The following is a 24078-nucleotide window of genomic DNA, read 5'->3' as shown; positions in this document are numbered from 1 at the left end:
CTTATCCCTCTTTTGGTCCATACTCCGCACCTTTGCAGTTTGGGGAATTTCGCTGGGAAAGTGTTATCCTGGTATAATACGGGCACCCTCGCTTCTAGCAGAATGTTTGGGCCCCCCCTTCCCGGTTCCCTTATTTTAGGGCCCCGATAAATCGCCTCTTGAAACAGACGAAATGTTCCCCTCTGATCTGCACAACTGCATATTTTTTATTTCCTGACTTACGGAAGCCTTAACTAATTTTATTTTTTCATAGACGTAGTGGTATGTGGGCTGTTTTTTTGCGGGACGAGCTGTAGTTATTATTGGTACCATTTTGGGGTACATGCGACTTTTTGACCACTTTTTATCCTATTTTTTGAGAGGCAAGATGACCAAAAAACTGAAATTCTGCCATAGGTTTTTAGGGTTTTTTTTATACAGCGTTCACCATGCGTTAGAAATTACATGTTAACTTTATTCTGCGGGTCGGTCCGATGCTGGCGATACCAAATTTATAGCACTTTTTATGTTTTACAACTTTTTGCACAATAAAATTACTTTTGTAAAAATAATGTATTTTTTCTGTCGCTATATTTTGAAAACCATAACTTTTTCATTTTTTCGTAGACGGAGCTGTATGAGGGTTTGTTTTTTGCGAGACGAGCTATAGTTTTTATAGGCACAATTTTTGGATACATGCGACTTTTTCATCACTTTTTATTTCAATTTTTGTAGGGCAAAGTGACCAAAAAAACAGAAATTCTGGTATTTTTTTACAGGTTTTTTTACGCTGTTCACCGCGTGGAATAAATAATATAATATTTTTATAGTTTAGGCCGTTATGGTCGCGGCGATACCAAATATGCATGGTTTATTTATTTTTTTCAATAATAAAGGACTTGATAAGGGAAAAAGGTTGATTGTGTTTTATTTTATTATTTAAAACGTTGAATATATTTTTTACAACTTAATATGCATGGTTTATTTATTTTTTTCAATAATAAAGGACTTGATAAGGGAAAAAGGTTGATTGTGTTTTATTTTATTATTTAAAACGTTGAATATATTTTTTACAACTTTTTTTTAAATTTTTTTAAACTTTGTTTTACACTTTACTTTAGTCCCACTAGGGGACTTGAAGGTCCTACTGTCATATTTTTTTCTAATACATTGCACTACCTACGATTAGGCTTCGCCTCCGAGCGGGGCCTAACCGGCTTCCGTAATGGCAAACAGGAGGCCATTGTTAGGTCTCCTGGTGTCATAATAGCAGTCGGCAGTCGTGCAATTGCAGGGCACAGCTGGCGATCTGCTAGCAACCACAAAGATGCAGCGATCGCATCCAATCGCTGCATCTGAGGGGTTAATGGCAGAGATCGGAGCTAGCTCCTGTTCCTGCCGTTACCAGTGGATATCAGCTGTAACATACAGCTGATATCTACCGCTGATGACGCCGGCTCATCTCCTGAGCCGGCGCCATCTTGCAGGCGGCTATGGAAGCCTTTCAGGCTCCGCCTCCTAGGCACACCGGGAGGCCAGTATAGGCCTCCAGTTGCCATTGCAGCCACCGACACCCCGGTGATTTCATTGCTCTGCTTCTGAACCGGTGCCAAGCATTTGGCGTAAGTATACAACATTTTGCGGGAAGCACTGGCTTTCCATGTAGTATACTTACGACAAATGTCGGGAAGGGGTTAATTGTTATACTAGGTTCAGGAGAAAAATAAAAGATACGTTGAGCAATACCTTCAGCATGGAATTCGACCACTATTAAGACCCAGGTATCCCTCTGTCCTGGCTGGTGAAGAGTGGACCAATAAAAAAAGTTTAAGAAGCCCTGCTCTAAATAACTGCTTAAAAGCTATGGTCAAATACATGGGGTTGGCAGGAAGCATGCCACTGAGGGGTAGAGAAGAGGAAAAGAGACATGGCAGTATTTAATCTCACAATTTGGTTAAGAATTATTGTAAAGACATTGATTACATATTTAAAGGGAACCTGTCACCATCATTTCACCTATTAAAATCTACTCACCCCTCACTGGCCACTGCTGTCAAAAGCTCATTGCCACTATCCCCTCTCCCAAACTTTTAGGAGCGCCCTTTATGGTGATAATCCAGCAGTCTCGTTCGTCCCTCTACTTATACCCGCCCACCACCAAAAACTGGGCCGCCCTAAATGCCAAAATCTCATCTGAGATAGCGCGCATGCATGTCATGTATGGTCCGACACCCTTCCCTGCTTCGTCCAGGCCTCAAATCTAGTTAGTGCGCATGCGCCGGTATGGTGTCCAGTTGTGTGCACGCACCAGAACAGGACATCGATGCACAAGCGCAGTATTTTGTTTGTGCTGGGGGGAGACGAGTAAATGTCAACCATACGTAAGGAGGCGAATTTAACTCGGAAAGGCTTGAGGAATGAAGATCTGACTCTTTTCGAACAAAGATATAACTCTTTTATGCTCATTAGCATACAGCACGGGAACACTAAAAACTGAATACTAAAAGTACAGAGCCCACTAAGAAGATAATTATAGGTTACATAAAAATTATTTTTCACCCACTTCCACCAGGTATTACTGGTTTAATAGGTGAAATGCTGGTGACAGGTTCCCTTTAAAGAGGACCTGTTACTAGATCATGTTATTTGAACTGGTTAACTGACCTGAATAGCACTATCTCCCTGATTCCAGAGCTGTTTATTTTTTCCCTGGACCCCCTCCTTCCAAAGCTATGAACCACTGTTGTGTTGGCTCCCTATATGCTAATTTGCTGTAGTTAGCCAAAGGGGCGTGAATCCTCCCAAGTTTAAGCTAGCTTCTCTGCCTCCCAGCGCTGGAAACAGGTAGACAGCACTACTCAGGTCAGTTAACGAGTTCAACTTATATGACCTCTTTAAAGAAATTATTTTTACCTACATTTTGCATATTTTGTAGCATTGAAATAATTGAACTTGAAATATGATCGATTGATAACTTTCGTACCTCAAATTCCATCTCATACGAAGAAGTGTATCAATGTTCTGGAATCACTGGTATCCTAAATCAAACTTATAGGCTTTCTTTAGAGCATGAGTCTGTATTAATTATTGAATGTTTTCAGCTTGAGCAGTTTCAGCTATTCAATAAAACAAGTTCATAATTGACAGGATCTTCTATAATTCGGGACAGGTGACTAATGATACAGCAGAACAGTAAAACCTTAAGAGCATTAATTAGATGCTTCCTTAATAAAATAAAATACAGTACAAAATACCTGGCACAGGGCCAGATCAAGGTTGGTTGAGTCTCCTGGGCACAGAAATATGTTGGAGCTTCCTCCCCAATATATGTCATATAATGCGTGGCTAAATTAAGCTGGCCACACCCATTAGATTACTGTCGGCAGTTACACCAATGTCAACAGGATTCTTCTACAATCCAATGTGTATTGAGGGCAGGCTAACTGTCCCTCATTGTGTGCTGTTGGAGAAAACAAGGGTCAGACATGTTGTATTTAGCATGCTTGATCCTTTGCTCCCCACAAACTAGGGAGAACCAGAGGTTCCTGGCAGCTTCTTACACCCCTCTATGGCTGAGAATGAAGGATCAGTGGGGGTCCCTGGGGTACCTTCACTGGTTTACCCTGTGCTTCCATGCATACCCGGCCACCTGTTGTGCAGGAAACTGAAGCTCATCCTCATTCTCTTGTATGGGGCAGTGGTGATGGTCCCAGATTGTTACTTTCTGGGATGGAAATATCCATAATTGAAGTATAAGAGTGACTCAATCACACTGAAGTCTTCCCCTTGGTGCGCAATAAAGCTTAATAAATGTACATAGATTTATGATTTTACAATGGGTAGACTGGTAGGGGAATATTAGCCTAAGCAGTGGTGTTCCTGAACTAAATGGGCTGATGGCATCACAGATTTAAAAAAAAAAAAATCTAAAACTTGGTCAATATATTTTTTTTTCTTTTAATTTTAGTAACTACAGCATAAAAATTGTTGGCCAAAGATTGTAACATTCAATATAGGATACTCTACACAATATAGACCAATAAAACACAGAACAATCTATTGTTGTCTAAATAGGATTTCTTTGTCTTAACTTCTGCTGACAAGATAAGTTTGAATTCTACATAATGAGTTTAATGTCACAATTTTCAAAGGTGCATTTTCTGCAGTAAGTGTAACTTCTTGTACAAGTCATTACATAACACTCTTATGCTTCATTGCTGAAATGTGGCAATTTTTCCCAATTAAGTGCTTAACCATAATACCACTATGGTCAATTGAAACTGCTCATCACAATAAAGACATTCAGAGAGCTATGTTCTTTCTATTATGCCTGCAATCCAAAGTGCATCAGTCTGCAACTTCCCTTGTTGCCAATGATTAATAGCCCATAAGCGGGAAGAGTCCACATAGAAAAGTGCCAAGAGAAGCAGGTGCAGAAAGCTTTATATTATCATGACTGCTACAAGCTAATTCAGCAGTGTCAGCGCTAACTGTTATATTCTGATGATAAAATATGACCAGGAATGAAATTAATGTTCTCCGCTGCCCTTATAAAGAGCCCAAGCCGTCTCAATGTCAAGCAGAACACCAAGAAATGGAATAGCACCTTTTATTCACTGTAATAGTGATAATGCTTGACCATTAAAATACCACAAATGTACATGTAATACCAATGATAAAACTTGCCTACTATTTGTGTTGAATCTAAGAGAGTGATGTCAAAATATCAAGAATACTTTTATACTAATAAAATGAATAGAGATGCTATGTTGAATTTTATTGTCCAAATCTCTATTATCAAAAATGGCATTAGTAAACTAGATAGATAGCGTTTTTCTTTTTCTTTTTTTTAGATAGATAGATAGATAGATAGATAGATAGATAGATAGATAGATAGATAGATAGATAGATAGATAGATAGATAGATAGATGATAGATAGATAGATAGATAGATAGATAGATAGATAGATAGATAGATAGATAGATAGATAGATAGATAGATAGATAGATAGATAGATAGATAGATAGATAGATAGATAGATAGATAGATAGACAACAGAGAGATTGACAGATAGATTAGATGAAAAAAAGAAAGAAAAAAGTAAAGAAAAAATATATATTAAAGAGTGTTATTAAATACATTGATTACAAATGTGTCTAAAGATGTTGTGGTCCACCAATCTTTAATAGCTGTAAATAAAAGCAAACATGTTTATTCATTCAAAATGACAGGCATCTAGTGTATAATCATTTACTCAGTCTTTACCCTTCAGTAAAACCTAGACCATTTTATAGGCACGGAAACCAAGATACTATAGACAATTTTACATCTGTCCCTTTTTTCTTTAATCATGAAAAACTGGTTTGATGTATAGAAAGATCTGCTAACGTAGCCATTATGAGCCCCAGAATATACTCTACAATGACAGATATATAAGGAATTGTTTGCATATTTACCTGTAAAAGAACATGTCTGCTTGTTTGTTCACTGGCAGCTCCATGATGTATGGAAACACCCTCATTGAGAGATGGATCTATAGCATCAATCTGAAGGAAAAAAAAAAAAGATTCGGAATAAAATTTGTCGTTCCTTAAAAAAATAAAATATATATTGTTTAAACACATACATAAGATGTCTATTAAGTCATGAACGTTCCTATTTTCTTGGCCTGTGAAGTATTTAAAAAAAACTTTGTATCGGCACTCGTTTTAATGTCATCACTGTAAACACTATTCACACAGGGTAAAATAATCTCTTAATCATAGATGATATGATTAAGAGCCTTTGTGTGCTTGATACATGTAGGCAAGATCTTCGACTTTACCCTGTATTACCGTGTGAGAATAGTGTTTTTCATTACTACAATAACATTTTGGATTTTACGTCTGCAGGTACAAGATTTCCTTAGGATTTTGCTCTGGTAAACCAACTCAGGTAAGCCTGATTACAGTTATTGGATTTTCAAGTGGACAAGCACACATTTGTAAGAGCGGTGATCCGGCTTTTTCCACGTTTGTATTCTGCACAGTTTTTTACTTGTTTAAGGAGGCAATTTATTCTCTATAGTTGCTCTTCGTATTGTAAGTGTAAACAAAAAGTTGCATTTATAGTCAGTCATTTTGGAGGCTATGAAGAGTTGTCGTAGGTCATCCACCTGCACAGGGGCATTGCTAGGGGGTGAGCAGGTGGGGCTTGTGCCCCAGGCCGACTGCTACATTCAATTGTATCTGCGTCCTTAGGATGCAGATACAATAGAATACTATGGAAGAGCAATGAGCTAGCTCCCTGCTCTGCCATTTACTAGGGCACTGGAACAGGATGCCTGCGCAGGCCAGCACAATGATGTCAATCGATCACGCCGGCCTACACAAGCATCCCATCTCATAGGCTGCTGAAGAGGCTGTGGAGCTGCTCCATTAATCACAGGAAAGTTGCTAGGTGAGTACAAGTTTTTTTTATTTGTTTGAGGGCTGTGTGTCACTATACACATGTAGGGGCTGTGTGTCGCTATCTACAGGGGTGGGCTGTGTGGCACTATCTACATGGGGTGGCTTTGTGGCACTATCTACAAAGGGGGGCTGTGTGGCACTATCTACAGGGGGGGTGTTGTACTATCTACAAGCGGGACATTGTGGCTTTATCTACGAGGGGGGTGTGGCACTATCTACAGGGGGGTGTGTTTGGCACTATGTATTAGGGAGTTTGTGGCAATATTTACGGGGGCTGTGTGGCACTATCTACAAGGGGTGGATGTGTGGAACTATCTACTAGGGAAGGGGTGTGGCACTATCTACTAAGGTGTGTGTGGCAATATCTATGGGGGGCTGTGTGGCACTATCTACAAGGGGGGGCTGTGTGGCAGTATCTACAAGGGGAAGCTGTTCATTATGTCACCATTAAGTCTCATTAGCCTCAGTTATACAATCTGTTTTAGTCAGGCACACTGACCTCTTTAATTTATTTTCTTTTAATTTATTATCATGTTAACTACCTTATATAACTATAATGCTTTTACAAAGTACAAATGGTTTTATGCTTGTGTTCCATAAAAAAAATTACACCTCATTGATTGGTAGAGAAAGCAAAAATGGCGGGGGAAGGAGATGTTTGGAAAGAAGTTGGGGGGGGGGGGGCGCCAAACTGAATCTTTGCCCAGAGTGCAGGAGAACCTAGCTACGCCTCTGACCTGTGTACAAGTTTACAAAAGCACCATCCCTTTCTCTTTCCATGTCTATTATCGGACTTCTTAGATGATTACACACTACTTAGCAAAGGCACTTCTACACTGAGCTCACATGTAGCCTGGGAACTAGAAGTACAAACATCAAAGCATGGTGCAACTCATGCAACATTTAAATAAAAAACATATTGTGTATTTTGGGGAATTTTCTGCAATAACTAGTAATATTCTTTCATTCTAAATACCTTATAAATAGAATTGTCACTTTTAGAATGTCCACAGACGTGTATTAATGGAGGAAGTTGCTCTAACACTGTATCAATGACTGCCCGTAAGTCAGCCAACTGTTTTACAGACTCTTCGGGGATGTTTGATGGCAATGAATTTCTTATTGCATCATACATTGTTGACAGGTCCTGCAGAAAATGTGATGCACTGAAATGAAAAATAAAATAACCATGACTTGCTTTACACAGCATCATTCAGATATTCACATATGAAATAGGAGTATTAACCCCTTTCACGACTGCCATATGGCTATATACGTTCCAACTGCCGATGTCCCGTGCAGTTGTCATGTGTATAAACGTTGACAGCCTTGAACAAGGTTTAATGAGTGCAGTGCTGCTTCAGTGTGAGCAGAGCTGCACTCTCATGTCTGCCGGGGCTTTAAGAGCCCTGGACTACACCCCCCCCCCCACTGTAGATAGACCACACACAACCCCCTGTAGATAGCGCAAAACCCACCACATATAGCGCCACCTAAGCTCCCTCCAGGAGCGGAATCCCCGGCCTGCTCTCTGACTGGGGATTCCCCACCTAGAGGGAGCCCCCAATGTCCCACCAAATAGTGCTCCCCTGTAGATTGCACCCCCCTGTAGATAGAATCGAACCCCCCTTGCCCCTGTAGATAGCGCCACCTAAACTCCCACTAGGAGTGGAATCCCCAGTGTCAGATCAGGGATTCCGCTACTGGAGAAGCCCCTGGCGTCACTAGTCTTATATGGACCGTGACATCAGCGGCTCTCTCTAGGAGCAGAATCCCCAGTGTCAGATAGCTCTGTGCCGGGGATTCCGCTTCTAGAGATTGCCCCTGGCATCACTATCCATATATGGACAGTGACGTCAGCGGCTCTCTCTAGGAGCAGAATCCCCAGCCGACACTCTGACCAGGGATTCCCCTACTGGAGAAGCCCCTTGGTGTCCCTATCCATATATGGACAGTGACATCAGCTCTCTCTCTAGGAGCAGAATTCCGGTGTCAGAACGTTCTGTGCCGGGGATCTGCTACTGGAGAATCCCTGGCATCACTATCCATATATCCATTCATCACTATCCACTATCCATTCAAATTTTGAGACACATTGATGCAAAACAGCCATGAAAAACTGACAGTTGATCCGTTGTTAACTGCCCTTTTTTCACGTTGTGTGAATATAGCCTTATAGCCCCTTATCCGCTCACAGCCATCTAGGGTGGATATATATATATATATATATATATATATATATATATATATATATATTTTTATTGTGACAGACCATGTGGAGAGGTTGTGGATGGGGTCTATATTTCCCCAAGATTTCTGTCTTCTGCTATCTGAAAACAACCAGGGACTAAATTCAGCAGAGAATGTGGTTCTCCCTCTATAATAGGTTTTATCTAAAACCTGGAAAAGGGCCTGGTTGTTGGAGTGGGGAGAGATGGGTGGGTCCCCACTCCATCCACACAGTCCTGGTCTTGGGCTGTCTAGCTATTAATCAGGGGTCAGGTGTGATAGCCCTTTAAAAAGGCTGCAGTTCAGTCACTCTCTCTCTCAGCCTTGGGAGAGGACCTTGTGAGAGCAAACCGACTGCATTCATAGCAGGTTGTATGGTCTGCATGGTTTATGGTGCCAGGCATTAGCCCTGCACTGTGTTAGTTAGGATACCTGACTGTATATTTAGTGCCGGACAGGCATAGAGGTTTCTTTTATTTGTTTTTCTTTTTATTCATGTACAACCTGTAAATAAAAACTGGCTGAGGCCAGCAGTACCACATCTTTGCTGTGCGGACTGAAATTTACTGGCGTGTTTGATACTGAGTGCCCGTCTACCCCAGGAGACGACTGTCCCGCTACCTAATTCCCTTACAATATATATATATTTGTCAAAGGATGCATTGAGCAGCTGAAACGTTGCACCTTTTTCACTGATGGGTGAATAAACTTCTTCTATTTGACCTGTGGAGTGCTTCCTCTTTCTCTATATTTGTATACCATTGGGGATTTACAAGTCGGATCCCTGGTGGCATTATAGACAAATATATATAAAAAACTACAAAAAAGTAATTTTTCTTTACATTTTTAGTGATTTCTCTGCTCATAATAAAAATGTAAAACATGGAAATAATTAAACTAATCTAGAAAATGAAAGCCTCATAAGTCTTGCAAAAAAAAAAAAACAACAGAGTCAAAATTGTTGTGGTATTAAAAGCGGTTGTAAAGATATTACCGTTTAAAGAAGTGCATATCAGAAATGGAAAATTTGACCTGGACACAGGGATATCAATGACCCTTGGTCATGAAAGGGTTAAGTTGTACCATACTATAAAATACCGAAATTCACCAGCAGATCAGTGTACAGGAAGCTAGTTCCGGTTTTCTTTTTTTAGCAGCATCAAGAGAATGACAAACAATAAATTCAATTTAATAAAATTTCACTTTTTAGTCATTTCACTTTCACGTCTGGCCCATTGTTTTATTACATAGCAACAAGAGTTACAGTCCTTTGCTAGAGTTTCAGGCAGTTTGCCAACACCTACTTTGCTGCAATAAAACATGTACAAATTAAGGCATCTCATGTGGAAAATTCATTCAACAGCCTCAAAAGCCAAATGAATGGTAATTGCTTTGAACACAATGCTGTGGCAATGAAATCAGATTGAATCATGCTTTTAAATATACATCTACATTCTGAAGAGCCAAGATAATTATGAATAATGCAAATAAACAAGACAGTTCAATGCCATAGCTTCTGGTTAGGAAGCATAAGGGACATTCCTGTAATGTTGGAGGGATCTGTTATTTTATTCTTTAGGTAGAATTCCTGATTATTGAACTCCATATACAATTAAGTAAAAGGGATCAAGTTGTTTGATACAAAATGATCTTAAAAGTAATGGACTGCAGTTGGCAAATCTATATATCTTGGGGTATCTGCAAAATAAAACATTGGTGGAAAATCTGTCACCTGGCCAGGGTTGGATTTGAAACTCAGGTGCCATTAGGCATAGATTGACTTGCATTTTAGCCTTAGACAATCAGCGTAGTAAGCCCTAATACATGATACTATTTAGTTTGATTTTCACGAGTGCATCAGCTAATATAAGAGATATAAAACATTTGATGATGATTGAATCTATTGTTTGTTGGTCAAATAGTTGGTCTAGTGTAGCATGGCATAGATAGTCAATTTTCACTATTTAGCATAGTACTTCAGTCCATGTAGGAAAAGAGGTACATTGCCTGACAGTCCCATATGATCCAATGTCACTGTGTCCAGTTATACACTTCTCAGTCCCTGGATATACAGTGCTGTAGTATTCTGTCCCTGGTGATCCAGTGGTGTCTTGTCCCTAGATATCTAGTGATTTCCTGTTTTGAGTAAGGGGTTTAGTGTATTTCCCTGTTGTCTCTTAAATTGCTGCTATTGTGAAGTGGTAATAGGAGCAACAACAGCTCCGAACTTAATGTCAGCTCAAGAAGCATTCAGAGCTGTACTGATTGGTTTCCATGTTTAAGTAGTCTAAGATCACTATGCTCAATGCTAAGTATCATCTAGACTGGTGTATAAAGCATACTAACAATACACTCTGAAGCAGGACAGCAGTGGAAACCTGTTCTCTGGAATGAAGAGTTGTGTTTCCTCTATCTAGTGTAATCTGTGTTTAGTGAATACCATGAGAATACTTTCTACCCAATTGCATAGTGCCAAAAGTGATATTTATGTTGATAAATTTGTAGTATATTGCTTGTGTACACACACTGACATTGTTAGCAATACTAGAGACCTTGTGTTACTCTTTTACCTCTACTTTTAAAAAATGTTCATTTCTTAGTTATAATTGTTTCTTCTTTCTGAATGTTTGAAAAATGACAACAGGAAATGTCAGCCACTATAGTTCTTTCAGGGGTTGTCACCTACCTGGAGGGATAAATCTTGTTAGTTGGAAATTGATACTTTGCTTTCCTCTATCTTGTCGCATTGTAGAGCAGATTTGACATTTAGGAGCCTAGGAAAGGTGATAACTCCCTTTGGAGTTATAACTGCTGCCATTTCCAGTTGTAACTTTTTTGAAATCTAAGTGAAGTAGGGGTTATAACTAAGAAATGGCTGAATAGAAACTTAAGGAAAGAGAACAACTCAAGATGTTTAGTAAATATTTTTTGGTGATTTAGTTTGGTTTTAGGTACCATCGGTCTACATCTGTTGGTTACAACCTTTCGTAGTCTTCAGCTTCACTTGAAGTGAAGATGAGGGTGGAAGAAAATACAATTCACTGGTGTTAGATTGTACCGAATGAATCCCATACTCTCAATCTTCACGTATTAGAAAAGATTTTTTTTTATCAAGGTATATTCAAGTATCTAATACTCATCTTTGGTAAAGTAAGTGCTGTGAGTTTATGTTCACCTCCATGACACAGCTTTAAATTAAACATGCCGCCTTGTGTCTGCAGTGCCTATTATTGAATCTTGAAAACAATGTAATGCTCACCCAGCCATGCATCACTCAGAATGGAGAAGTACAAATGGGTTTATTTCTCCTGAGAGATGCTAACAGCTTCAGAAACAAAGTGTACAAGAAATGCTCATCACTAGTATTACAGCAGGTACGGCATGATGTATATAAGGCAAATACAATTTGTAGGACACCAAAAAACAAATTGTGTAAGAGATCAGATGGAAACAAAGGGTAAGAAGATCATTCAAATTTCTAACACAGTGATGCAGTACAATGTTACAATAAAAGTCTTTAGTTTTTTATTCTTTTTTTCACCTCTCAGTTTAAATTTTGGCAAATATTTCCAGTGTTTGCAAATATATACAGCATCCATTTGATAGTAACTCATACACATGCACGTTGCACATTTGTGCTATTTCAGTGAAACTTATTTGTGGAGATTTTTCAATGCAATTAAGGCCGTTTCTGGACACACGTGCCATATTTATAAAACAACTCCTCTCCCACACTTTTTCTGACAAAATAGCAATTTAAAATTGCTTTGCAAAAAGGAAGGTCACTTCCTATTCGGAAAAATTATGGTCAACAAAGTCAAGTTTACCCAGAAGTTGCGCGTTCCCCCAACATAATATACACAATAGCTCACACTATACTGGTTCATCAGACTGGTGTATCACTGAGCGGTAATCAAGTCCCCTTTAATATTCACCATTAAGCCTAATACAAGGTGACACAATGGTACAATATATTCTGAACCTTGTCCCAATAGATATGTTACTTTTAGCAGTTCCAATGGGACTGTTTCCTGCTGTTAGTTGTAAACTGGTGAGAATGTTACATGTTCCTTGTCATACAGACTTGTCACTGGAGACCTAATGAAAAACCCTTTCTCTCCCTGACCATGAGGCCCAGTGGGATAGTTTCTTGTCAATGGCCCTTTAGAGGAAATTACCACTACCCGGAAACCCAGAGGGTAAATGCCTTGTCCCTGGTGGCTTGGTAGGTAAGTACCCTCTCATACAGCCCCAGATGATACACCAGATAACCAATAATAACAGTGATCACTTATCTGCCCATGCAGGTATGTTGTCTCTTCCAGTGTTATAAAGTTACATGGCACCGGCATACAGTATGACAAAAAGATCTTCTGTAAAGGAGCAGTTCAATATAAAATAGACATGCTTCATTCTCTTTCACAAGCTGTAACCTAGTGAAGTCCCTTATACTTATCCTATTAAGAGATTGGCATGATGTGCCACAGACAAAAATAAAAAATGAATGGAGACCCTGGGTAGTTGGCAGGTATAATATATAATGAACAGAAAGAATGCCTGCAGGCAAACAAACCCTTTTTCCCAACTACCCCAAAATACAATAAGAACTATATTTAATTATGCTACGTATAGCAGAACACATATATGTTATTAAAATTGTCACTCCCAGAAGCCGGACATGAAAGTGAACTGCTGATACAAATGCAGCACTGTGTCAACAACCATGAGGGCCGTCATAGGTAGCATTAACAAGTTAAATTGGCTAAGTAATAAGGCAGTAGATACGGCTTAGGCAGGAATTAAAACAAACAGAGCCCCCCCCCCACCCGACATGTTTCGCTAACTAGTAGCGTCCTCAGGGGTACACGGGGCTAATGATGGCGCGGCGAAAAAACTACTCCTCTTAAGGGAGTGTATGATGACGTGGGTACCGGGGGGTGTGTCGAAGCAAACAGCCAATAGGGTGGATCGAGAGTGCACAGCCGTCAGAAGAGACGGATTGTCCTATAGCGAGTGGCGTGGCAAAAGCCAATGACGGGTAAGGGACCGCGCATGCGCACTGCTGAAATTTACGGAGATAGTCTAGAAAGTGGGAAAAGGAGGACTTAGAACAAATCTGCTGTATAGCAGAGACAGAACGACTCGGCGCAGGCGCAGTCAGCGTCATTGTGGACTTAGTGCAAAACCGAACCACCGCTATGGTTCCAAGGTAAGTATATGTAAAGGATTATTATAGACAGGACCGACACAGCAACCCCCATACCGGAGAGAAAAATAATTCAAATAGAATAAAATGAGACCCACACCCTATAAAGAGGGGGGGGGGAGGAGAATAAGGATAAAAAGCCGCCATGCTAAAGATATGGTCAAATCAGGAACTAGTAAATATATACGTCAAGTGTAATGTAACGAAATCCAACCCCTCCATTATAAGAGGCATTAGTAGATAGGTATATAAGGCAGATCAATTGATGAAACAAAGAGGCATAAGGAGATCAACATACTCCGAGATAAATTTTAGAAACCGTATATAGCGAACAAGGGATGATCAATAAAATTATAGAAAAGCCCTGAAGGTGAATCCTTCATTAAGCCCCAGGGGGGTCATGGTACTCAAACGGTGGATCCACCGTGCCTCCTCCTGTAGGAGTTTGCGATCTAAATTACCAGCCCTAGGACCTAGCTTTATCTGTGCGATACCCCAAAATTGGAGCGACTTTGGGTTACCATCATGGAACCTGTGCATATGTCTTGAGAGAGTGGTATCTTTCTTGTGATTGATGGTACTAAGGTGTTTGGACACTCTCCTAATTTGGGGCAAGGACATCTAACCACATATATGACCCCACTACTTTGACAGTTAAGAAATTGTTTAATGTCATATGACTTCCCATCAATAGGATTAGTAAACCTCTTGACCGTGGGCATCAAGGGGCAAAAGGAGCATCTGCCGCACGGGTGGAACCCTTTAACAGGTGATTTCAGCCAAGTAGATGGGGTATTCGAAGATATTGACGAATAGTGGCTGTGTACTAGGAGATCACGCAAGTTCCTACCCCTGCGATAGGTTATGGTAGGATTATTGGAGATGGCGTCTTTTAAATCAGGATCAGCAGTAAGGATGGACCAATGTTTTTTCAGAACATTGACAACCTGGGGAGAACACACATCAAAGGTGCCTATACACCGAATGGCACTGGATGATGCTGACACAGCAGATTTGGTACCTCTATCCGAAAGTAAGTCATGTCTGTGAGATGCCCTAGCCCTCGCATAGGCCCTATGTAGCCACTTTTTGGGATACCCCCGTGCCAAGAATTTTTGATAGAGTCCATCGCATTCTATTTGAAAAGATAGTTCATTAGAACAATTGTGCTTGGCCCTAAGATATTGGCCTATTGGTATGCCTCTCTTAAGAGCTGGAGGGTGATGACTGTCCCAGTGTAGAAAACTATTGGTGGCAGTAGCCTTCCGGAAGATGTCAGTTTGGACACCGCCACCAGGGTCCAGAGAGATCTTTAAGGGATCCTGTCATCAACATCTTACCTGTTAAACTCGCCTGATCCCTCAATGGCCGCAGCTGTCCAGAGTTCATTCCTGTTCTCTTCTTTCCTGAAGCCCTCCTCTGTCGGTAAATGTAGTAGTTTAAACTTTTCCCGCCTTTTATGGTAATTAGTTTTCCCTCTGGGATGCAGCTTCTTAACCCCGCCCACCGCTGCCACCTGTCCTGCCCTGACTGGCTAAGGAGCTGTCAATCAAAAAGAAGGAGGTGGAGTTCACTTTGAAACGCTGGAGGAATGAAAATCTGACTCTTTTCAGATGAAGATTTGACTCTTTTCTGCTCATTTGCATACGGAGTGGGACCACTGAAAAACGGAATACTAAAGGTACAGAGCTTACTTAGAACATATTTATAGCTTAGAGGACAATGATTTTTCACCCGCTTTCACCAGGTATTGCTGGCTTTATAGCTAAAATGCTGGTGACAGGTTCCCTTTAAGGTCAAGAAAGTTAATCACCTGATCATGTATCTCATAGGTGAATTTCATGCCAATGGAGTTGTCATTGAGCATAGACATGAAGTCAGTAAATGTATTGGCATCCCCATCCCAAAGGATGAGAATGTCATCAATATATCTACCCCAGAAGGAAATATGTGATGTGAAGAAAAGAAAATCATCGGAAAAGACAATAGTGTCTTCCCACCACCCAAGAAAAAGGTTGGGGTTACCCCTCAAAATGACTCACGTCGTCATACACTCCTTTAAGAGGAGTAGTTTTTTCGCCGCGCCGCCATTAGCCCCGTGTACCCCTGAGGATGCTACTAGTTAGCGAAACATGTCGGGGGGGCTCTGTTTGTTTTAATTCCTGCCTAAGCCGTATCTACTGCCTTATTACTTAGCCAATTTAACTTGTTAATGCTACATATGACGGCCCTCATGGTTGTTGACACAGTGCTGCATTTGTATCAGCAGTTCACTTTCATGTCCGGCTTCTAGCAGTGACAATTTTAATAACATATATGTGGTCTGTCTTGTTCTGCTATATGTAGCATAATAAAATATAGTTCTTATTGTATTTTGGGGTAGTTGGGAAAAAGGGTTTGTTTGCCTGCAGGCATTCTTTCTGTTCATTACAGACAAAAATACACACAAACATGATATAAACATACTTTGTGTCAGCAACATCCTCAGAAGTCTTTGGCGCTTTTGTTGGCATGTGGTCAATCAACCAGTTGTAATACTGTGCAGGGTCCACGTCAGCAGATGGAATAGGAATTCTTAGACAGCTGATGACAAGAAATTCTGTAAAGCATAAAAGAATATCAGAAGTATGGCATCCCATGATGTTTACTGTACAAAGGTGTATTTGTATGCTTACCCTGTTTAACTATGTTAAATCGCAACGTAGTTCGTTTAGTAGACATTATCTGCAATTAAAGTGTACTAAAGATAGGTATATGAGGTCCTTTTTGCCTACTGCCATATCTTTATTTAATATAATGATGACCTAAATTATTTTATTTATTCGTAACTGTATTGTTATATTTATATTTTTAGTATTATTGTTACTACTAAATTCATATAAGTTGATGTATTAATTGTTTGTTATGAATGTCCTGTATTCGTGATGTTATCTTTTTAGGAAGCAAACTGTGACTATTATTAATTTCGCTCTTGGGATCAATAAAGTCTTTCTGATCTTATCTTACACCAAACTTTTATATAAGAGCTACTAAAATATTTAAGCAATTCTTTAAGACTTTATTCATATGAGAGAAGAGATGCATAAGGGAGGATATGATAGCTTAACAAAGATACTTATTGACCCTTATCAAAATTTCTATTATATCTTTTTCTACTATATTTGCTGACTCAAACAGAGAATTGCATGGTTTTTAGGGCACACTGTCTGTTTACCATGATTTTGCCACCAATTTGCCATTTTCCCCACTTTTATAGAAATAAACTTCAGATAAAAAAAACGCATGAAAAAAATACAATTATGGTTTTTACATATATTACTGTGATGTGGTTTTTCATTGAAACAGGTCTAGCAGTTCACAACAAGCGTGGTTTTACCTTTTAAATATTCGGTACTGCTACACTACCGATTCCCGAAGTAGACGTACAGCGTCCTCAGATATTTTCCTTAAGTAGCACAATGTACAAAGTAACCAGTATTAACCTTAGAATATTGATATAGGGAGCTTAAAGAGGCTCTGTCACCAGATTATCAAATCCCTATCTCCTATTGAATATGATCGGCGCTGCAATGTAGATAACAGCAAAGTTTATATTTTTTTTTAAAACGATCATTTTTGCCCAAGTTATGAGCAATTTTATATTTATGCAAATGAGCTTTTCAATGGACAACTGGGCGTGTTTTCTCGTTTTACCAACTGGGCGTTGTGAATAGAAGTGTATGACGCTGACGAATCAGCATCATACACTTCTCATCGTTCCCACCCAGCTTCTTTCACTGCAGAAATACAGCGTGACATCGCCCACAGGTCCTTCAACATTGTCGTCGGACAAAGAAGATACATCGGCTCCAGGCGTCCAAAAGGTTAATATGCTCGTCTCTAGGGAGTTTGCTATGCTTACCTGCACATACTCTGCACTTTCCCCTAAGACGCCTGGAGCTGATGTATCTTCGCTCTTCCGACGCCAAGGTTGAAGGACCTGTGGGTGATGTCATCATTCCCAGCCAGCTTCTTTCACTGCAGACACACAGCGTGACGTCACCCACAGGTCCTTCAACCTTGGCGTCGGAAGAGAGAAGAAACATCAGCTCCAGGCGTCAGAGGGTACAGTGCAGGGTATGTGCAGGTAAGCATAGCAAACTCCCTAGAGACGAGCATATTAACCTTTTGGACGCCTGGAGCCGATGTATCTTCTTTGTCCGACGACAATGTTGAAGGACCTGTGTGTTGACGTCTTTCTGCAGTGAAAGAAGCTGGGTGGGAACGATGAGAAGTGTATGATGCTGATTCGTCAGCGTCATACACTTCTATTCACAACGCCCAGGTGTTAAAAACACAATACACGCCCAGTTGGCAAAAACACAATACACGCCCAGTTGGTAAAACGAGAAAACACGCCCAGTTGTCCATTGAAAAGCTAATTTGCATAAATATAAAATTGCTCATAACTTGGGCAAAAATGATTGTTTTAAAAAAAAACAAAAAACTTTGCTGTTATCTACATTGCAGCGCTGATCACATTCAATAGGAGATAGGGATTTGATAATCTGGTGACAGAGCCTCTTTAACTATTATCATTAGAGAGTCGGGATGGAGTCTTTTCTCTCTTCTACTGTCTATGCTATTCAAGGGTGGTTCTACCATGTCCTGAATCAATTGGAATTTGTAAGTATGAAAAGATTAACTCGAAGGATTGATGTTTTTTTTCCACTACTCTAAGGCCATATTCACACGAGCGTGTTCGGTCCGTGATATATGAACAGTATGCCGGCAGTATTTCCCGGACCGAACACACTGCAGGGAGCCTGGATCCTAGCATCGTACTTATCTATGACGCTAGAAGTCACTGCCTCACTGCGGAAAACGGTCTTGTACTGAAAACAGGATTACAGTACAGGACAGATTTCCTGCAGCGAGGCAGGGCCTCCTAGCGTCATAGATAACTACGATGCTAGGATCCAGCGATAAGAGCCCGGCAACCCTGCAGTGTGGTCGGTCTGAGAAATAGTGCTGGCATACGGTCCGTATATCACGGACCGAACATACTCGTGTGAATCTGACCTAAGACTAGATTCATACGAACGTGTCCGTGTTGTGCGGGTAATGAACGCAGCGTTTTTCTTGTGTTGCAGTTCCGTGTGGCATCCGTATGCGGTGCGCGTCTGTGTTTTTTACGCGTGTATGAATGTGCTTTCATGGTTGCAGTTACTCCAAGCATTACTCATGATACTTCCAAAACACATATGTTTATTTATTATCCAACTATTGACAACTGTCTGGCCTCATCTGCTTCACACTGTGGTAATCATCTTTGATTTTAATGTGTGTGTTTTTTATATTTTGTAACAATAAAATGATATATTTTATCAGTATATGCATAGTTTGACTCTTTTTTTAGGTTTTCATTTTAGCATGTGAATAAGGCCTAACTTTGTAACTATGTAAGAATTTATGATCTATGTTGTTAGAGAGAGAGCAACATGGAATTCCTGCAACTGCTGTGCCTATGTCGACAAAATCACTGCAGATTTCATTTGATGACTCTAAAAAAAAAAAATGATGGTCTTTGCAAGGACAATTTGTTATTCCTTAAAAGCAAGATACAACTGAAGGCTTAGTGGATAGTGATGTTTAATTCCAGGCAGTTTTCCATTTCACAAAACTGATTTCAAAATTGATTTTTCTGTACGTGTGCAGAAATGCTGACTGACAGAATCACATAGGACCAATAAATCTGCCATGTATTTTGTTAAGTACTTATTCAATTTGAAATATATCTATATTACCAGAATAACAATGGGATATTGCAAGGCAGGGTGCATAAATTGTGCTAATGATAAAAAGACAAAACTACGCAACACTAAATCAATATTCCTTGCGGGACTTTAATGCATTATCAAGAAGAGCACTATAAACGTCAATGACAAATAAGCAAAATATATGAAATATTATCATAAAAATCTAGTATTAAGAGAAAACACAGTAAACTGGAATAATTAAAAACTTCCTGGATTTCTGACTAGAACAATAATATAAAATCTTTCAACCAATTTCAACTGTGTACTGACTCTCCAGGGAGCCAGTAGAAGCAGAGATGAGAACAGCACTCCTTATATTCCCAGCCTCACCAAAAGTACAGAAAAAATGGAAACAGTAGGACGCCTTCACCAGTGGTTTATTCCAGCATACAGCAACGTTTCGGCTTGTGTAAGCCTTTATCAAGTATTGAAACGTCTTGATAAATGCTTACACAAGCCGAAACGTCGCTATATACTGGAGTAATCCACTGGTGATTCATCTACACCTTAACTGAGTGCTGCCTACCATTTCCATTTTTTCTCCAGGGAGCCAGGTCATATATGTGTGCATTTCTAAGCCAATGACAATCTTAAGACTATTTGCAAGTGGACTGGTGCTGCAGCTAACCATAAATGTTTTTTACAGCTCATGCAGATTATTATATTACAGACCCAGGTTGAGGATCCATAGTGCATTCCCCATTGTCTGCTATGAGCCCATATTGTACCTCTATGTGCCTTTAACATTTCTCACAGATCTATATAAAAACATTGCTTCTACAAGAGAATACAAAGCCTTATGGAGGCACCATACAGTGGCACACAGAGGAGGGAATTTGTGTGCTGCCGTACAAGGTCTATACTTTGCCGTATGCATAGTTGCCAACAGTACTTTTTATCACGAGACATTCCCACAAACTGGACCACAAAATATTTGGGATTAATGAAATATGCATTAGAATTGGAGTTTCTGGGATTTATTTAGGGCGCCCCAGGGTGTAACAGATGGGCGTACAAATGTCTCGTGACATGGGTTTCTAATCTTGGTAAGTATGCATATAAATAAACCATTTAAAACATATAATCTATCATTTACTTAAAGAATGAGATCACATTATTGCAGTTAATACTAGTAAATATGCACCAGGTGTAATGATGGGGGTAGGGAAACGGAAAGTGAGCCCTAATCCACCCGCCACTCTGTCCCTGCCTACTTGCAACGACCCGCCCTAGGCGACGGGGTACAACTGGGCGGCGGTCCCTACGCTCAGTAAGTGCACGAGACAAACAGACAAGGGTACACAAAGCTAAGGGAAATGGGCCAGTTGCCCACGGCAACACCGTGAGCAACAAGAGTGGTGGAGGTACCAAACACAGAGCAGGAGAGTAGTCCCCGCTGTAGATAACGCCATACAGCCCCCTCTATCTACAGGGGGGATGTATGGCGTTATCTATGGGGGGCTGTATGACGCCATACAGCCCCCCCTGTAGGGAATGCCATAGAGTCCCCCCTGTAGGGAATGCAATACAGCCCCCCCTGTAGGGAACGCTATACAGCCCCCCCTATAGGGAGTGCCATACAGCCCCCTGTAGGGAACGCCATACAGCACTCCCTGTAGGGAATGCCATACAGCGTCCCTAAACCCCAAAAAAATTTGACCTACAGTGTGTCCTACAAAAGACATGTATCCCCTATTCACAGGATAGGGGATACATGTGTGATCGCTGGTAGCGATAGGGAGAACGGGGGACCGAAAGTCCCCCGAAGCTCTCCATGACTAACCTCTGACTTCCGGAGTCTGCGCAGCTCAATAAAAATGAAAGGAGCACTGGTCACGCATTCGCACAAGCGCGACCGGCGCTCCATTCATTTCTACGAAGCTGCCGACACAGACCCCGGAAGTCCGAGGTTTGTGATGGAGAACTTCAGGGGACTTTCAGTCCCCCGTTCTCCCTATCAATGCCAGCGATCACACATGTATCCCCTATCCTGTGGATAGGGGATACATGTCTTTTGTTTAATGGCAGAGCCGGGAGATACCTCCCTGCTCTGCCATAGTGTTCAGTGGCGTCGCACTGTAGCAGCCATAGCGGCTGCTAGCGGAGCCTCCGGCCATGGTGGGGGCCCGTGTCGGCGGGCGACACGGGCCCCCTCATGCCGCTACGGCTGCTACGGCGGTAGTTATGCCACTGCACACACACTAACATTACTGACGTGTCCTGACAGCGAATATACATTACCTCCAGCCAGGACGGGATTTGTATTCAGAATCCTGACACTTCGCTAACGTTTGTGGTTGATTTACAGCACAGAAGGCGTAGTCTCGCTGTAAATGACAGTTTACAGCGTAATCTCGCGAGACTACGCCTGCTGTGCTGTAAATCAACCACAAACGTTGGCGAAGTGTCAGTATTCTGAATACACATCAAGTCCTGGCTGGAGATGATGTATATTCACTGTCAGGACACGTCAGTAACGTTAGTGTGTGTGTGTGTCTGTGTGTGTGTGTGTATGTGACTGCACATAGTGAACAACGCAGGATCACTATGTACAGTGTAAATTAATGGAGAGAAGTGTATGACGCTGATTGGTCAGCGTCATACACTTCACTCCACAACGCCCACTTGGTCAAAAAGTAAAACATGCCCAGTTGTCTTTTAAGAAAGTCATTAGCATAAAGCTAAAATAGGTCATAACTCCGTAAAAAATGATTGTTTTTCTAAATAAAAAAACACTGCTGTAATCTACATTACAGCGCCGATCACATTATTTACAAGATAGGGCACTTATAATGTGGTGACAGAGCCTCTTTAAGCCTAGGCTATAACACCACATACATATGACTTTTTCAGCATCAAATAAATGCTAGCCCCAAAATAACATCTTAAGTGTTTGAATGCTGTATTGACCATGTAGTATTTTTAATATTGAAAATACTTGAGAATGGAACTAGGAACAATCATGTAAGTGGTGTATGAATTAACGTTACAAGCTTGTAAAGCCAGCTAATTGTAAGAACTGATATTTTATTGATTCTCATTGGTGAATTATGCTTCACTTCAATAAGAATAATGTCAACCTGCTAAAAGATATGTGTATTGATTTTAGAACATGTATTTCAGAATGTTAAGAAAAAATGCCTTTTGGAATGTAGTTTTCAAGTGAAACTGTTACAAGAGTGATGTCAGTAATATGGGCAATAATTTCCCACAAATCAAAATATTTTTTATAATAGAACAAATTCCATTTATCCATATGCTTAAATGTAGAGAGCATCTGTCACTGTTTGAGTTAGAATTAATTTTAGCCTATATTTTATTCTATAGAAAGTATTAAAACAAATCTATTTGACTTTTTTAGTGTCTCGTAGCGCAGTTTTTAAGAATATATCAATTAGGCGCAAATGATTGTAGCGGGTGTGCCTATCTTTGAATAGATTTATACGGTGGTACTTGTACACTTGTATTGATCAATTATATTCAATGTTGCTTAGCAGTGAATGTGAAGTGACATGATGGGTCAGTCAGTTGTCAGCATGCTGAGGAAGTAGCTAAATTATGGAATCTGGGTAAGGATCAACATTTTTAGTGGATATTTATAAGAAGCATTTTCATAGATTTAATTCCGGAGGATCTCAATTCAAATTCTCTTTCAGTAAAGAGACTAGAGTATTCATCAAGTAATCCAGATGGTCTAAAGATTTGAGGAACCCCCTAGAAATAAAAAAACAAAAAAAACCCTAAGCACATATTATCATAGCGTAAAATGAACCCAATGCTTAATTATTGTATTGCAAAACTGCTCACCATGCCAAATAAAAGCTTACAATAAGCCTTTGTTCTCTTGTACATGGCCATGTTAGGGCTCCAGGAATGAGCCACATACCGTATATATAGTCAAAAACAGGATCAGACCCTTACTATGAGAACAGAAAAGCCTTTCCCAAAAGCTAGGTATTCTATTCCTTTATCTTCACCAAATATACAGCTCTGGTATGGAGTCCTAATTGAAGAATTCCAAGTCATCAAAACTAACAAGAAGGTTGTTTAATTCATTAGTATTATAGTTTACCTTGTTTTTCTAGGCTGCACGATAAGATCTCATACACAACAGCTTGAATGTATACCGCGTCGTCCAACGTCAGAGCAAGATAATTATATATGGAATTTACCTCTTCCACCACTGCTTCAATAAAATTCTTATCACAGCTTTTCATTTTGTCATATAATGACAAGACTGCACTCAGGGCCTAATTGTACAAATAAACATTTTCATATATCATTTGTATCAGACAAAATCCTATTATAATAGCAAGAAACAATCACAGGGGTGACCTAGAACACTTTTTTTAAAGGAGAGTGTATATAATTTAAAGGAGGCTTTCTGCCTTCTTCAGTTTAGCACCTTTAAAGTAG

The 24078-nt window shown here is 40.2% G+C and overlaps 1 protein-coding gene across 1 annotated transcript in view; it reads right to left on the bottom strand.

Annotated features, from left to right (window-relative positions):
* The window catches only part of LOC142741794 (uncharacterized), a 659023-nt gene that overhangs the window by 104978 nt on the left and 529967 nt on the right, over positions 1–24078 (bottom strand). Inside the window, exons 90-93 of the mRNA XM_075851126.1 lie at positions 23735–23912; positions 16331–16463; positions 7406–7595; positions 5437–5526 (exon numbers count right to left, since the gene is read on the bottom strand). Of these exons, the coding sequence (XP_075707241.1) occupies positions 5437–5526; positions 7406–7595; positions 16331–16463; positions 23735–23912 (591 nt within the window). The remainder of the gene's footprint in view (positions 1–5436; positions 5527–7405; positions 7596–16330; positions 16464–23734; positions 23913–24078) is intronic.

Source organism: Rhinoderma darwinii, chromosome 2 (assembly GCF_050947455.1).
Source record: "Rhinoderma darwinii isolate aRhiDar2 chromosome 2, aRhiDar2.hap1, whole genome shotgun sequence".
Taxonomy (NCBI): domain Eukaryota; kingdom Metazoa; phylum Chordata; class Amphibia; order Anura; family Rhinodermatidae; genus Rhinoderma; species Rhinoderma darwinii.
Note: the sequence above shows the minus strand (reverse complement) of the source record. Positions and strands in the feature narration are given on the sequence as shown.